The sequence below is a fragment of the Chrysemys picta genome, chromosome 15 (genome assembly GCF_011386835.1).
Source record: "Chrysemys picta bellii isolate R12L10 chromosome 15, ASM1138683v2, whole genome shotgun sequence".
Lineage (NCBI taxonomy): Eukaryota > Metazoa > Chordata > Testudines > Emydidae > Chrysemys > Chrysemys picta.
In genome coordinates, this window is record NC_088805.1 from 278,155 (window position 1) to 294,710 (window position 16,556).

Consider the following 16,556-nt stretch of genomic DNA (forward strand, 5'->3'; position numbering starts at 1 on the left):
GAGTCTGGTCCTATTGGGATCCAGGATGTGGGCGGGCAAAACCCACCCACTGCTAAAGGATCCCCCCCCAGCCTAAGGGGGGGTCCACAGGGCCTGGAGACCAAAAAATTACAGGGGACAACTAATAAAAGAACAGGGACAGGAGTGAGGTCAAAGGGTCAAAAGAAGGGAACCTGACGGGGACACCGAGCAGAGAACCCCGGACAGCGCCCACTGCTCCTCGAAAGTGTCAAGGGAGCCAGTGGATGCCACCCAGAGGAACTCTGCCCGGATACGTGAACGAACGGAGGACCGGAAATAGGCCCCACAGTCACAGGAGACTCCATCGGCCAACCTCCTCTCCCTGGTTTTATAGATAGCCAGTTTTGCTAGGGCCAGGAGGAGGTTGACTAGGAGGTCTCATGACTTTGTGGGGCGACCGATAGGGAGTGCATAAATAAAAAGGTGAGGGGAAAAGTGCAACCAAAATCGTAACAAAATATCCTTGAGGAGCCAGAATAGGGGCTGCAGCCTGGCGCACTCCAGGTAAACATGCGCCAGGGTTTCCCTCATGCCGCAAAAGGGGCAGGTGTCTGGGATAGGGGTAAACCGCGCCAAGTACACGCCCGTGCCCACGGCTCCGTGAAGGAGCCGCCAACTGATGTCCCCGGTGGGCTTCGGGATCAGAGTAGAATAAAGGCTGGCCCACCGGGGCTCCTCACCCTGCAGAGGTGGCAGGAGGTCCCGCCACTTTGTATCAGATCGGGACGCGAGGGTGAGGACATGAAGAACATGGAGCACGAGCGTGTATAGATGTTTCCTTGGCACAGTCCAGAACAGAACCGGCTGCAGATCATGGCGAAGGGACGGGGGCGGGAGGCGCAATTGGGTCTACGGAGCAGGGGCCCGATGAAACGGTCTGGAGGGCTTGGAGTGGAGGGTGGGCGGGGCGTGCCCTCTCGCAGGACCCGGTCGAGATAGTCCCGAGCAGAGGGCGGCAAAGCGGCCCTCAGCTCCTGAAGCACGCGCCGGGGAGTACGAGGTCTGGATTGCCCCATGCGCTGAGCGAGCGTCAGGGGATCCAGCCAGTCTCCCCGGTCGTAGTCCAGGAGGTCTCCGACTTTGGTGACTTCTGCCAGGACCAACCTCCGGCGCACCATGGGGGACTCCGCCACCTGCACACAGAGCTGGGGGTTGTGTACCAGGGGCTCCGCGAGGAGATCTGCCCCCACGGTGGCCGCCACGGACCTGGTCACTGAGAACAGTTTCCAGGTCCAGAGGAGGTCCTGGTAGAAGACCGGCAGCCCGGAGAGGTCTCGCGGAAGACCTCTCGGATGGAGACAAAAGAGCTGCCGGTCATATCGGAGCCCTCGGAAGCGGCACAGGAAGGCGTGCGCCAATACGCTCCACGCCGGACTACCTGCACCATAAAGGAGCCTCTGCAGGGCCTGGAGTCGGAAGACGTGGCCCTGAGCGTGCAAACACTTCAGGCCCTGCCCTCCCTCCTCCAGGGGTAAATGGAGAACCCCCGCAGAGACCCAGTGCAGTCCTGGCCAAAAGAACTCCAGAATCAACGTCCGGAGGTTGGTCAGGAAACCCGGGGCCGGGACCAGGGTGTTGAGCCGGTACCAGAGAATGGACAGGACCAGTTGATTGAGCACCAGTGCTCTCCCTCGAAGGGAGAGACACCGGAGCAGTCCTGTCCATTTCCGGAGCCGCTCCGACACCCTGCCCTCTAAATCTAGCCAGTTCTCCGGCGGAGACGGATGCGTGGCAGAAAGGTAAATGCCGAGATAGAGCAGCGGACCCGCGCTCCACCGGACGGCCTGAAGCGCGGGTGGGAGGGAGCTCGCCTGCCACTCGTCCCCTACCACCAGGCCACAGCTCTTGACCCAGTTGACCCGGGCGGAGGAGGCTGCCGAATAGACGGTCTGGCAAGCCTCCACCCGCACCAAGTCGTCCGGGTCCTGGACCACGAGGAGCATGTCGTCGGCGTACGCCGACAGGACCAGCCGCAGCTCCGGCTCCCGCAGTACCAACCCCGTCAACCTCCTACGGAGGAGACAGAGGAAGGGCTCGATCGCCAGAGCATACAGCTGGCCCGAGAGGGGGCACCCTTGACGTACTCCTCGCCCGAAGCTGACCGGTTCGGTCAGGGTCCAGTTGAGCCTGACCAAACACTCTGCAGAGGCGTACAGCACCTGGAGAAAACCCACAAACTGGGGCCCGAAGCCAAACGCTTGCAGCGTGCCCAGGAGATACTCATGGTCCACCCTGTCAAATGCCTTCTCCTGATCCAGGGACAGGAGGGCGAATGACAGACCATCCCTACACCCGAGTTCCAAGAGGTCCTGGACCAGATACAAGTTGTCGAAGATGGTGCGGCCCGGGACAGTGTAGGTCTGGTCTGGGTGGATCACGTCCGCCAGCACGGACCCTAGCCGCAGCGAGATGGCCTTCGCTACGACTTTATAGTCCGTGCTGAGGAGCGAGATGGGACGCCAATTCCGTAAATCGCGGAGATCCCCCTTCTTCGGCAATAAGGCGAGCACGGCTCACCTGCACGAAATAGGGAGGACCCCGCCCTGCAAGGACTCGGCCCAGACGGTGACAAGGTCCAGGCCAAGGACATCCCAAAACACGCGGTAGAACTCCACGGTCAGCCCGTCCATGCCCGGAGAGTGTGAGTGGCCCAATCTGGGCAGTGACTTTGAAGACTGTCCGGGACCATTCATCCCAGTCACCGAGGCAGTATCTCAGCAAGGGCAGAGGACTTAAGGACTGCCTGGGACGCTGTGGAGACTTTGCTAGAACCTCGGAAGGCATGGACAATTGTGACTTAGCCAGAGGACTAACCCATGAAGGAGCAAGAGAGGGGCTGCAGAGTGATGAAGCGAGACCACAGGCCAAGGAACCGCAAGAAGAGGATGTCAGGCTGAAAAATCTAATCCCTGGATTGGCTTTGAGGACACAGGTGCCAACATTCCAAAGTGCCGGGGAGTGCTCAACCCCCGGCTCTGCCGCAGGCCCTGCCCCCACTCCACCCCTTTCCCCAAGGCCCCACTCCTGCTCCACCCCACCCCCTTTCCCCAAGACCCCACTCCTGCCTCTTCCTGCCCCTGCTCCACCCCAACCCGCCTCTTTCCCCCCAGTTCCGCCCCCTCCCCCTGCTCTCCTACGACGCTCGTCTTTCTCCCCTCTCACGGACTCAGGAGTTCTTCGTCTGCTCTCCTCATCTAACCCCTCCACTTACCTCATGACCAGTGATGAGCTGCCAAAATCTTAACAACTGGTTCCCTCCTCACCCCACGAGGGGGTCGTGACCCGCCCCCCGGGACTCCTGCCCAATCCAATCCCCTGCATTCCTTGATGCCCCCTGGGGACCCCTGCCCCATCCACCCCCTGCATTCCTTGACGCCCCCCCGGGACCCCTGCCCCATCCACCCCCCTTCCCTGTCCCCTGACTGCCCCCCGCCGCCCCATCCAATCCCTCCTCTCATTCCTGATGGCCCCCCAGGATCCCTGCCCAATCCAGTCCCCCTGTTCCCCGCCCTCTGATTGCCCCGACCCCATCCACCCCACCACGCCCCCAAACTCCCCTACCCTCTATCCAATACCCCCTCCCTGCCCCCTTACCGCGCTGCCTGGAGGTGGCTAGTGGCGCTACAGCTGGCCGCTCAGCTGGAGCTGGGCAATGCCATCACCGCGCAGCGCCTGGAGCACCGGGTCAGGCTGAGCTCGCAGCCCGCCGCCCAGAGCATGCGTCAGCAGTGGGGCGAGCTGAAGCTGCGGGGGAGGGGGAAACAGCCGGGGACTAGCCTCCCCGGCTGGGAGCTCAGGGGCCGGGCAGGAGAGTCTCATGGGCCACAGTAGTGGGTGCCCGCCCCGCCCCGCCCCTAAGAGCCAGAGGGACCTGCCGGGGGGTGAGGTGGGGAGTCCCGGCAGTGCTTACCTGGGGCGGCTCCCGGGAAGCATCCAGCAGGTCCCTCTGACTCCTAGGGGCGGGGTAGCATAACTATAGGGGGGGAGTAGGGGGGTTACCTGCCATGGCGTGGGCGGCCGTCCTCGCGCCCCCCCAGCCCCAGTTCACCTCTGCTCCGTCTCCACCTCCCTGGGCCTGAGCGCGAAGCCGCCGCTTGCTTCTCAGCCCTCCCAGGCTTCCTGCGCGAACAGCTGATTCGTGGGAAGCGGGAGGGTGGGGAGTAGAAGCAGGGCGGAGTGTTCAGGGGAGGAGGAGGAGGCGGAGGTGGAGCAGAGGTGAGCTGGGGCTGGGGGCGGGGCGGGGAGCTGCCGGAGCTCACAGAGTCGGCGCCTAAGGCACCACTTTAAATTTAGAAGCCCTTTTAGAACCGGTTGGACAACCGGTTCTAAAAGGGCTTCTAAATTTAAACAACCAGTTCCTGCGAACCAGTGCGAACCGGCTCCAGCTCATCACTGCTCATGACCCCATCCCATCCTCTTCCCTGATCTCCCACATGCCCACTCTCATCCTCTGCTTTACTCCTCTCAGTAACCTCTCACTCTCCTCCCTCACGATACAAACATACTTTAGTCTTAAAAACCCACCTTGGCCTTGCTTCTCCAGCTATTGCCCCATCTCCTTTCATCTCTACACTCATTGAACATGGTCTGCAATCCCTGCCTGGAGTTTCTCTCCTCCAATCTCATACTAGACCCTCCCCCATCTGGCTTCTGCCCCTTGCACTCCACTGAAACTGCTCTCACCGAAGTCTCTAATGACCTTCCTAGCCAAAGCTCAGACGCAGTCCTCCAGCCTCACCCTTCCTGATCTGTCAACCAGCTTTGACACAGTCAGCCATGCTTTTCCTCTTGAAATATTGTCCTCCCTTGGCTTCTGTGACTCTGCCCTCCCTGGTTCTCCTCCTGCCTCTCTAATCGCTCCTGGAGGATCCTCCTCATCCCCCCCCCTACAGCTCTCTGTGGGGCTCCACAGACTCTGGTCCCCTTCTCCTCCCCCTCTGCACCGCAAGTCTGGGTAATCTCATCACAAATACAAATTCAACGATCATCCCTACACTGACCACTTGCAGATCTACCTCTGCTCCAGACTTGTCTCCTTCTGGGTAAACTAACCTCTCAGCCTCTCTGTGACATCTCCTCGTGGATGTTTAGCTGTCAGCTCAAGCTCAACATGGCTAAAACAGAGCTCTGACCCTCCCCCAAACCCTCCTTGCCACCTTCTTTCTCCCTTACTGGGGACAACAGCATCATCCTACCTAACACTCAGGCCCTGGGTGTCATCAACTCCAACCTCTCTCTAGGGCCTCAGATCCAGGGTAAGTTGAAATCTTGCTGATTCTTTCTGCGGAACATCTCTCCCTTTCTTCTGTATCGCCACAGCTAAAAGTCTGATCAACATTCCGTGCCTCGATAACTGCAACATCCTCCTCTCTGGCACTGACAAATGCAACCTTGCCCCTTCAGAATGCTACTGTAATGATCATTCTCTTACCTTATTGCTTTGATCATGTCATTCCTTTCTTTGCATACCTCCATTGGCTCCCCCTTCTCTAATGCATCAAACACAAGCAGCTTGTCTTCTCTTTCAATGTCCACCCCACCTATCATTTCTCATTTGCTATGGAACACTCAACACTCCCCTTCAGTCGGTCCGTGATGCCAGCCTCCCTTGCCCAATGATGTTAAGTTTATGAACACGTGTCTACGGGCTTTCTCTCAGGCTGTTCATGCGTGGGAGGAGCTCCCCATAAACATCCATAAAACTACTCATGGTCTATCCCTTTCTGGGGTGCAATCCAGACCAGCAAGGGGCTGTGTCATTACCTGCCCTGCAACCTTGGGTGCCTCACAGTGCTTTGCTGCTGTAGCTCCCAACCTGGGCCATTCCCAACCAGCCTACCAGAAAGCCGGCCACACCCTGCATGTCTGTGTGCTAGATAATCCTGGTTCAGAAGCTCTGAGCACAGCAGTCTTTCTACAGCCGCACTCTGGCTTCCACCAGCCTTGGCTAGTACTTGCAGAGTGACCCCAACACCCTCCCAGTCCCAATTTTTCCCAAACCACATGCTCTGCAATGTCCAGCCCTCCCCTGGACAGTTCAGAGCAATAATATGGTTTGTGTGTTCCTTTAAAGACACAAAACTCATCGCAGCTGATTAACTTGATGGGGTAAATACACCCTTCCCTCTAAACACTGCACTGAGTTGGTTTATAGTAAAATAAATCTGACAACAGGACATAGGGTAAGCAATGCCAAGTAACATGAATAAAGTTAGGGCAGGTTATAAGCAAATACAAGTGAAAACATGCATCTAAAATACTAAAACATACTCTAGCAAGGAGGGCTGGTGCAAGGAAGTTTCGCGCCCTAGGCGAAACTTCCACCTTGAGCCCCACCCAGCCCTGCGGCAGCTCCCCGGCCCCCCCTCCACCCTGAGGTGCCCCCCCCCACGGCAGCTCCCCCCCTGGGGAGCTGTGCAGCAGCTCCCCGCCTCTGCTCCGCCTCCTCCCCGAGCACGTCACCCCCGCTCTAATTCTCCTCCCCTCCCAGGCTTGTGGCGGCAAACAGCCGATTGGTGCCGCAAGCCTGGGAGGTGGGAGAAGTGGAGCAGCGACGGCGTGCTCGGGGAGGGGGCGTAGCAGAGGTGAGCTGGGGTGGGGAGCCCTGCGGCAGCTCCCCCCCCCGCCCTGAGGCACCCCTGCAACAGCTCCCCACCCCCACGGCCTGGGAAGCCGTGCGGCATCTCCCCACCCCAGCTTACCTCTGCTCCGCCTCCTCCCCGAGCACACTGCCACCGCTCTAATTCTCCTCCCAGGCTTGCAGCACCAAACAGCTGATTGGCACTGCAAGCCTGGGAGGCGGGAGAAGTGGAGCGGCGACCGCGTGCTCGGAGAGGAACGCTGTAAAAAAAAGTTGGGGGCACCGCTTTTTGGCGCCCCCAAATCTTGGCGCCCTAGGCAATGCCTAGTTCGCCTTAATGGTAGCACCGGCCCTGTTAGCAAGATACAAGCGTTGCTCAAGACTGGTTTTTCTCACCCATCATTCTTCTTCCCAGCAATGGCTGACATTCCCTCAGTCAGGCCCTTCTACAAACGCACAAGGTGCTGGCTTCCCTTGTCTTCCTAGGTGAAAGATCTTTGCCTGAGCAGGTTTCTTACCTATAGTCAGTTCCAGAGACTTAACATAAGAATAACATAAGAACATAAGAATGGCCATACTGGGTCAGACCAAGGGTCCATCCAACCCAGTATCCTGTCTACCGACAGTGGCCAATGCCAGGTGCCTAGAAGGAGTGAACCTAACAGGTAATGATCAAGTGATCTCTCTCCTGTCATCCATCTCCACCCTCTGACAAACAGAGGCTAGGGCACCATTCTTTACCCATCTTGGCTAATAGCCATTAATGGACTTAACCTCCATGAATTTATCTTGTTCTCTTTTAAACCCTGTTATAGTCCTAACCTTCACAACCTCCTCAGGCAAGGAATTCCACAGGTTGACTGTGCGCTGTGTGAAGAAGAACTTCCTTTTATTTGTTTTAAACCTGCTGCCCATTAATTTCATTTGGTGGCCCCTAGTTCTTATATTATGAGAACAAGTAAATAACTTTTCCTTATTTACTTTCTCCACACCAGTCATGATTTTATGTTCCTATATCATATCCCCCCCCCCAGTCTCCTCTTGGCCTTCTCTGAACCTTTTGTAATGCCAGCATATCTTTTTTGAGATGAGGAGACCACATCTATACGCAGTATTCAAGATGTGGGCGTACAATAGATATATATAAGAGCAATAAGATATTCTCCATCTTATTCTCTAACCCTTTAAAAAAGATTCCTAACATCTTGTTTGCTTTTTTGACTGCTGCTGCACACTGCGTGGACGTCTTCAGAGAGCTATCCATGATGACTCCAAGATCTCTCTTTTCTGATTAGTTGTAGCTAAATTAGCCCCCATCATATTGTATGTAGAGTTGGGGTTATTTTTTCCAATGTGCATTATTTTACATTTATCCACATTAAATTTTTTTACTTCATTTGATTCTACATTTTCTTTCACATATAGTGCCACTCTCCCTTCCCTTCCCTCCCCTTCCTCCCCCCGCACGACCTGTTCTGTCTTTCTACTACATTTTGTACCCCGGAATGATTGTGTCCCATTGATTGTCCTCACTCCACCAGGTTTCTGTGATGCCAATTATTATTATCCTCCTTTATCACGAGGCACTCTAGTTCACCCATCTTATTATTTAGACTTCTAGCATTTGTGTACAAGCACTTTAAAAACTTGTCACTGTTTATTTGTCTGCCCTTTTCTGATGTGTCAGATTCTTTTTTATGTGAATGTTTCCTGTCTGATCTGGCCCCTACTTTATCCTCTTCCATCCTCTCCTCCTGACTAAAATCTAGAGAAGTCTCTGTCTGATCCACGTGCTCCTCTGCAGCAATCAGCTCTCCTAGTTTTAAAACTGCTCTGCAACCTTTTTAATGTTAAGTGCCAGCAGTCTGGATCCACTTTGGTTTAGGGGGAGTCCATCCTTCCTGAATAGGCTCTCCCATCCCAAAAGTTTCCCCAGTTCCTAATAAATCTAAACCTCTCCTCCCTACACCATCGTCTCATCCATGCATTGGAATTCTGAAGCTCTGCCTGCCTATCTGACCCTGCGCGGGGAACTGGAAGCATTTCTGAGAATGCTACCATAGAGGTCCTGGATTTCAGTCTTTTTCCTAGCAGCCTAAATTTGGCCTCCAGGACGTCTCTCCTACCCTTCCCTGTATCATTGGTACCTACATGTACCACGACCACCGGCTCCTCCCCAACACTACACATAAGTCTATCTAGATGCCTTGAGAGATCCCCAACCTTCGGACCATGCAGACAAGTCACCGTATGGTTCTCCCGGTCATCACAAACCCAGCTATCTCTGTTTCTAATGATCGAATCACCCATTACTAACACCTGCCTTTTCCTAATGACTGGAGTTCCCTCCCCCGGAGAGGTATCCTCAGTGCGAGAGGATACCCCAACATCATCTGGAAGAAGGGTCCCAACTATGGGAAGGTTTCCCTCTGCTCCCGTTGACTGCTCTCCTTCCCTGAGCCTTTCATCCTCCTTAACAGTGCTGGGGTTGTCTGACCGGGGGTGGGACAAATCTATAGTGTCTCGGAAAGCCTCATCAACATAAGTCTCTGCCTCCCTTAGCTCCTCCAGTTCCGCCACCCTGGCCTCCAAAGCCCGTACGCAGTCTCTGAGGGCCAGGAGCTCCTTGCACCGAATGTACACATATACCACCTGCCCACAGGGCAGGTAATCATTCATGCTACACTGAGCGCAAGAAACAAGATAGCCCCCAATCTCCTACAGCTGCCTAGGTTACTGACAGGGGTTTTTGTTTAAATCAAGAAGTTTTGATTATAGTTTAGTTTAAAGGTTTTAAGGAATGGCAAGTGTACCTCACCCCCTTCCCACTCCCCTTCCAAACTTCCTCTCGAAGCTCCTTGTTAGCGGCCCCTGGTCACTGACTCACTGCTTTATAAAGCCCTGGCCTCCCTGACAGCCCCGCCCCCTGACTAAGGCTCAGCCAATTAACAGAGGCTTCTAGAGTTCAAACCTTGTTTAGAAGCTCACAGCTTTCAAATGTCGGCCACAGCACACGGTCCTTCAAACAAATAAACAGACAGACAGACAAACACAAGCTCAGCACACATCAAGTAACCCCCAAACACAAACACACACTACAGACAGCCACTTACCTCAAGGGTCCTGTATTTGCTCCTCCTTCACCCGGAGAACTCCCTCTTCAGCCCCCACCTCTTGGTTGAAGGACCCATCTTCCCCTGCTTGCAAGAGCTCTGCTCCCTGGGCTCTGGTGATGCCAAAGGTGGCTTCTTTCCTTGCTTAAATCTTCCAAAGCTCAATGACCTTGGTTCAAGAGGCAGGATGACCTCATGCTGTTCTTCCCTTCCTGTGGGCTTCCCATCTCCCAGTGTGATTTCTACGTAAATGGGGCTTCCATTGTTTTGATTCTATCAGGCTTAATTTACATAGGTGACAGGTAAATAGCTCGCCCACCTCTTGTCTGGGAGGGAACTGTCTCTTCCTTTGTTTGGCCTCACACTTTAAAACATATCAATGAATATCCATAATTCCTCCTAGTGTTAATACAGGCTGTTCACAGTGATATTAATCACCAGTATCTCAGAGGCTTTCAGCAAAGACCCCACTCTGAACACTTGTATAATAGGGTCATATTGTATCCAATCAGCTGATTCAGTTGCTTATCACTTGAGGCTCAGCCCCCCTGTCTGTATAGCCCAGTGAACCTTTGCACTGGATTCTTCTGAGAAGTAAATCCCAGACCAAGCTTCGCTCTTGCCAGATGTGGGCGCCATGCTGCCTTCCTCCACCCCCCAGCTTGTTAATGTGACTTTGCCTCCACCCCTTGTTAGACTGATGAGACTGTTTACTACTTATATGTAAATTGAGGTAAACACATTTCTTTCTTTAGGCTAGACCTGCTTAACAACTTGCCTGACCTATCTAGTTCACATACACTTTAGTTATAACTCCAGCATATATTGGTGTCTTAATACCCATCATGTACATACATCATGCAAGAATATTAATGATCAGTGAATTATTAGTTTTCAAATGATAACTCACAAGGCATATTTTGTACAAGATTACTAGCATAGTAGTGCGAGCTGTGAAGACGTGTTCTTAGTGTCACATTGTCCTCCTTCCAGTCCTGCCTCAAAACTCTCCTTTGCTGTGATGCCTATACAAATCTTGACACCAGTTAGGCTGCTGGTGTGCAGAGATCACTGCCCATCACCACCAGTATTGTCTTTGTTTCTTTGTACTTGCCTGTCTCTCTCCATCTGGTGTCTCTTGTCTTATTCCTAGATTGTAAACTCTCTGGGGCGGGACAGAGACGGTGTCTTTTTGTTCTGTGTCCATATCGCACCTAGCACAATGAACATAAGAATGGCCATACTATGTCAGACCAATGGTCCAGCTAGCCCAGTAGCCTGTCTTCTGACAGTGACCAATGCCAGGTGCTCCAGAGGGAATGAACAGAACGGGTAATCAAGTGATCCATCCACTGTCACCAATTCCCAGCTTCTGGCAAACAGAATGGGGTCCTGGTCCATGACTGGGGGACCTAGGTACTACAACCATACAAATAATAGATAAAAATCAAACTGGTGATTAGTCACCCAGGAGAACAGAACTGTCCATTGGTTGTAGGGAATGATGCAAACCCAGAGGACAATGCCCAGACCTGAAGGCAGCTCTGTGCTGTGCTGAGGGCCCAGGCCTGGCTCAGAGACCTGGGTGCTCTGGGTAAGGGCCAAATGACAAACTGGAATGTAAGGTTTGCAATCAAAGCTTTAATCATTTCAGATCCAAATGTCAGACTGAGGGAGAGTGGCTGCATGGAGGCACCATCTCCCCTCGGCACAGGTGCCAGGTTCCCACCCACTGCTCTCCAGACAGCAGAGATATCAGCCACATCCTCTCATCATAGCAGCAGTTCTGTCACTTCAGGAATTGGGGCGGGAGCAGGGAGGGAATCCCTGGCCTGCGAGCCGTGCAGTGACTGCTTAAGAGGGATGCAGTCTAGAGAACTCCCAGGAGCCCAGTCACACCAGGGTGCTGGTACAGTGGGCCCGGGGAGAGCAAAGTGTGTCCAGCAGGAAGATGCAGACACCTCCTCCTATGTACTCATTGTGTGGCAGTTTAGACAGCCACAGCATAGCAAGGGTTAAAGCTGCATTAGAAAATCAGAATTATGATGCGCTGTGTCGTCATATTCAAGGTTTTTCATTCACACCAAACCTGCTGCTCCCCACCCCCTGGCATGGTCAGTTTCCATTGAGTGGATGGTTGTGGTTGATCCACAGCAGAACAGGTCTCCGGGGCAGGAGGGAATTTGCCCTTTTTGACTGACACGCACGCACGCCCGCCAGGAGGGCCAGGGACTTGCGTTATGGACTTCAGTCTGTGGAGAGGAAGATGCCACTCTGTGGGCACAGGGCTTGCAGGCTGACAAGCGTATGCCAGCTGAGACCTCCTGCTTCTGGGGCAGAGAGAGAGACACACAGAGAGTTCACTGTGGATTGAGGTGGGGCAGGGAGCTGGAAGGCAGGCAGCAGGCTGTCTACCATGGGCTAAACTTCAGGATGATGGACTCTCCGTCCTGAGGCTGGTAGTCAGAGATGCCTACAAAACAAGACAGCAGAGCACAAGTCCATGAGTCAGAAGGAGCAGCCTGGGCACAGATTAAGGAATTCATGCAGCACAGCTGAATTAGGAGCAAGAGCCACTACCTCAGAGACAGTCGGCTTCCTCGGGGTTTGGTACCATTCCTCATGCAGGAGGCACTGAGAATGATTTCCTGGGTGTTGGCTCATGTGCTTGGAGGATCTGCCTAAGGTGCTTATCCACCCCTTCACTGTAGTGTCTCATACCTCACAATATCGAATGTATTTATGCTCCCATCACCCTGCAAGGCAGGGCTGTGCTATTATCCCCATTGTACAGGTGAGGAACTGAAGCACAGAGCAAGTGAGTAACCAGCCCAAGAGAACTGAACCCTTGTCTCCCAAGTCCTAGCCTAGTGCTCTAACCATTGGACCATCCTTCTTGATGAGATGGAGCCCAGAGCAGTAGCTGAGCCCCAAAGGGGCGACATCATGGAGTTGTGATGTTGCACTCCATATGTTATGGAAATATGCTTATGAGGTATCATTACAAAGCTTTTAATCTATTGACTGTGTTCATCCTATTTGTATCTGAAGCTAGAAATATGAAGTATTACTCTGAAGTCTTATTGTAATTATGCAAAGTGTGGGCCATTAATGGTGGCTTGGAATCTTGATGGCTCCCATTAAGTAGGACACTTGGTTGTGAATTGCTCTTTTTACGTATAAGCCTTCCTGGGGCTCTGCGGGGCTAGACCCCAGGTCTGCGGGAAGGCAGATATCTCCATGCCACTACTTAGCAGCCATGATAGAGCCCTCACAGCAGGCCAGACTGACAGCTTCTCTTGAAGCTTCTATGCTCCCCTGCCAGCCATAGTGACAGACCTGCCACTTGGCTCGCTCTTGGACTCCTGTCCCTTGGCTCTGACTCCTGCTCTGGTTTCTGACCACAGCTCTGACCTTTGGTGCTGTTCCTGGATGCTGACCACCCTGCTCCAACCACTAGGTCTGACTTCCTGAGTCATGTGCTCCTTTATCTTCTCCCAGACCTTTTCTGTGCCATCGGCCTACAGCGAGTCTGGCCCACCTTGCTGAGATAATTTGTTAGTCTCTAAGGTGCCACAAGGACTCCTCATTGTTTTTGCTGATACAGACTAACACAGCTACCACTCTGAAACCTATCAGCCTATTTAGGTTCCCCTAAGAGCTATTATTGCATCTCAAGCCACCTGCGTAGCTACCTGTCCCTACATGCCCAGTCTGCTTCACATCTGCCCCTGGGATATAAGCCACTGGTGATGGCAGGCACTATATATACAGGCTTAAGGAGTCCCCTGAAAAGAGCCACTGTCTTCAGTGGGGCAGCCCCGGGCTCTCTGAAGGTGGGATTTGTTGATGATGCGTGAGCCAGAATGGAATCCACCTCTCTCCCCAGTGCCGGGCGTGCTGCAGCAGTAACAGCAACCACACTCATCTCTAAAGTGGGCTAATCTGGCTGGGACACAGGGCAGGTCTAGCTTGCAATCCAAGGTGTGACTGCAGCTCAGGCAGACCTATCCTTGCTAGCTTTACCTGCACTAGCATTGCTACAAACAGTGCAGTGTAGCTGCAGTGGCATGAGCTTCAGCACAGGCTCGCCAAGCCAGCCTGGATCCCTGGGTACCTACTCACATTGCTGCCACCCCCGGCACTGCATCTACACTGCTCTGTGTAGCAACGCTGCCATGGGTACATCTACCTGAGCTTCAGACAGCACTGACCTACCCACGCATGTAGCCGGATTCCCCATTCCCTGGCACCTCACGTAGCCCTAGAACAGCTGTGCACAAAGCCACCAAACCAGATGGCTCAACTTGCCTCCAGCAGCAACTGTGCAGAGGGGTAGGTGACAGCACAAGGTGCTGGACAGTGGGACATCAGACCCACAGAGAGCAGATCTGCCAAGCAAGAGGGTGCCACTTTAAAACCACATTTTAGGCTAGAACTGCACTTTATCACTGCGATTCCTTTGGCAGCTGGCACATAACCCCTTTATGCACCATCTGGAGATACGGGACCAAATCCAGCCCTGAGGGATGCAGCTCTCACTGAAGTAATGGGAATTACACCTGCTTACACCAGCCTGAATTTGGCCCCTAGGGTCTATGTGATGCATGGAAAAGCCTTTCTTGAAGCTGGTCGATCCCTGGAAGAATCCTGCGGCCTAGGAAGAGGGGTGGATCCAGGCCAGCAGGTCCATTTCTTACAGCACTCTCCCTTTCCATGCCCCAGAGCTGTACCCCTCTGCCCAGAATTCATTGCCCTTCATAGCCACGTGAGCAAACAGCCCCTGCCCGTGTTCTTTAGAGCAGCTTTTGGTGCATTGCAGCAGCAGCAAATTGACAGAAAATTCCAGGGCTGCCTTGGGGGGGGCGGCAAGGGGAGCTGGGGGGCCCCCAAGCACACACTGACCATGCAAGGTGCCAGACTGCACTGTTTCCCACGCGCTGTTTCCCTCACCTTTCTGAAGACTGGTGGCTGGGGCCTGGAGGAGCTGCCAGTATCTCCGCTCTCCATTGCTGGCTTTCACCCCCATCACTGCGGTTAACAACGGCCCATGCAGGGTGTTTTGGGTTTCATACCTAGAGTTGAAGGGGAAGGAGAAGAGGGGACATGACCCCCAGGCAGAGCAGAGAGCAGGTTGTTTCTACTTTGGTTCCACTCAGGCAGCAACAGCAGTGTGTCCCCGACATCAGGGCCCTTGCACAGGGACTGATGGGCTAGGAGCATAGTCCTGACCACACATAGCTGCACATGGTGCCAAACCTCCTGTCACAGGGAGGTGCTGGGTATAGCCCCCACCTATGACTAACTAGCTGCCTTCCCGCAGGTGGGATAAAAGACTAACAAGCAGCGCTGAAGACAGGCTCCTGCAGGAGACCCTGGGCCAGAGAACAGAGATGGAAGGGAATTGGCCACACCAGCCGGGGAGAGACCTGGCTGGGGATCCCTGGGGTGCTGGCAGCAGCAGAAGCCCCTGAGGCAGAGGCGTTAGAAGGCGTCAGATGGCAGGGCCTGGTTCACCTATCTGGACTGATGTTGCACTGAGTTTGTGTGAACAATAAATCTCCGCCTTGGAGAAGGGAATGAAATGCTGATACTGGAGGAAGCTTTCCCAATGTGCTGGCTGTTGAATTGGTCTGCCGGCTAGCACAAGAGTGAGGAAACTGAAGCAGATGCCAGGTTTGGGGAGACCCTGTTACTCTCCCTTCAGGATCATCCCACTTGTACAGACCTTCCCCACATACCCAGTAGATCCCTACAGAAACTACAACCTATTCAAGCACAGAGGGGTTGTTTCATAGTGACGGATGTCCCAGAACTGTCGTAAGAATCTGACACCTGGTAACTGTCTGGAATCCCTGAGGGGGCCTGGAAAATCCAGACCAGGTCCAGGAGGCGGACGGGACACTGTATTGTTACTTAACTAACAGCGCATTGCACCGAAGGGTCTCACAGCACTTCACAGCAGGTTGGTGGGTGTGATCATCCCCATATTATGGGAGCGGGGCAGGGGGAACTGAGGCACAGGGAGGGAGAGCAACTTATCCAAGGACACACAGTGAATGAGTGTCAGAGCCAGGAACGGAACCAAGAAGCTCTGCCTTACAGGCCTGGGCCCCGGGCCACTCTTCCTAGCATTAGTCCTGGAGGTGTGCAGGCAGATTCCCTGCTAGCATTGTGGGTGGGCATGCCCTGGACTGCCTCCCCCCGCCCCTTTAGGAGGCGGCGCGCTCCTCTTCCCAGGCCTCCCCATCAGTTTGTTCCCAGCACAAGCAGGAGGCTCTCACGTGAACTGCTCAGGGCCCTGCTCCACAGCGGTTCTCAGCACGTCCTGGAGGGAGGACCCAGAGGGCACTTGGATGGAGTGGTTGTACAGTGTCTCAGGGCTCGGAGGGTGCTCCACAGCCAGCTGAACGGTGATCATCTTGGTCCCCAGAATTACTGTCCTGGATCCTGGGCACTTCGTGTCTAGCTCCAAAGTGTCTGAGAAAGAGGGAGAGGCTGTCCGAAGCACCAATAGTCATGCAGACCCACTGGCACCAACTTTTGTTGGTGCCAGTGGGTGCTCGAGCCCCCCCGGACCTGCCCTGACTCTGCCCCCTCCCTGCCCCTATTGGATCCCCACCCCAAATCCCCACTCTGGCCCCGCCTCTTCCCCAAGCGTGCTGCGTTACTCCTCCTCCCCCCTCCCTCCCAGCTTGCCGCACAAAAAAGCACTGGGAGGGAGGGGGAGAAACAGGACACAGCAGCTGCTCAGGGGAGGACGCGGAGGTGGAGGTGAACTGGGGCGGGTCGGGAAGCTGCCAGTGGGTGCTCCTCACCCACCAATTTTTCTCGGTGGGTGC

The 16,556-nt window shown here is 54.3% G+C and overlaps 1 protein-coding gene across 4 annotated transcripts in view; it reads right to left on the reverse strand.

Moving 5' to 3' along the window:
• Window positions 1-11,335: 11,335 nt before the first annotated feature.
• TCN2 (transcobalamin 2) overlaps window positions 11,336-16,556 on the reverse strand; it is a 29,728-nt gene continuing 24,507 nt past the window's right edge. For 2 of the 4 annotated variants that reach the window (XM_065568046.1, XM_042856039.2), the window contains exons 8-10: window positions 15,999-16,194; window positions 14,668-14,789; window positions 11,336-12,187 (exon numbers count right to left, since the gene is read on the reverse strand). In XM_065568046.1, coding sequence (XP_065424118.1) covers window positions 12,126-12,187; window positions 14,668-14,789; window positions 15,999-16,194 — 380 coding nt within the window. In that variant the 3' untranslated portion in view covers window positions 11,336-12,125. Of the gene's footprint in view, window positions 12,188-14,667; window positions 14,790-15,998; window positions 16,213-16,556 lie in introns of all 4 variants that reach the window. The other 2 variants (XM_024109537.3, XM_024109538.3) reach the window with 1 other exon arrangement.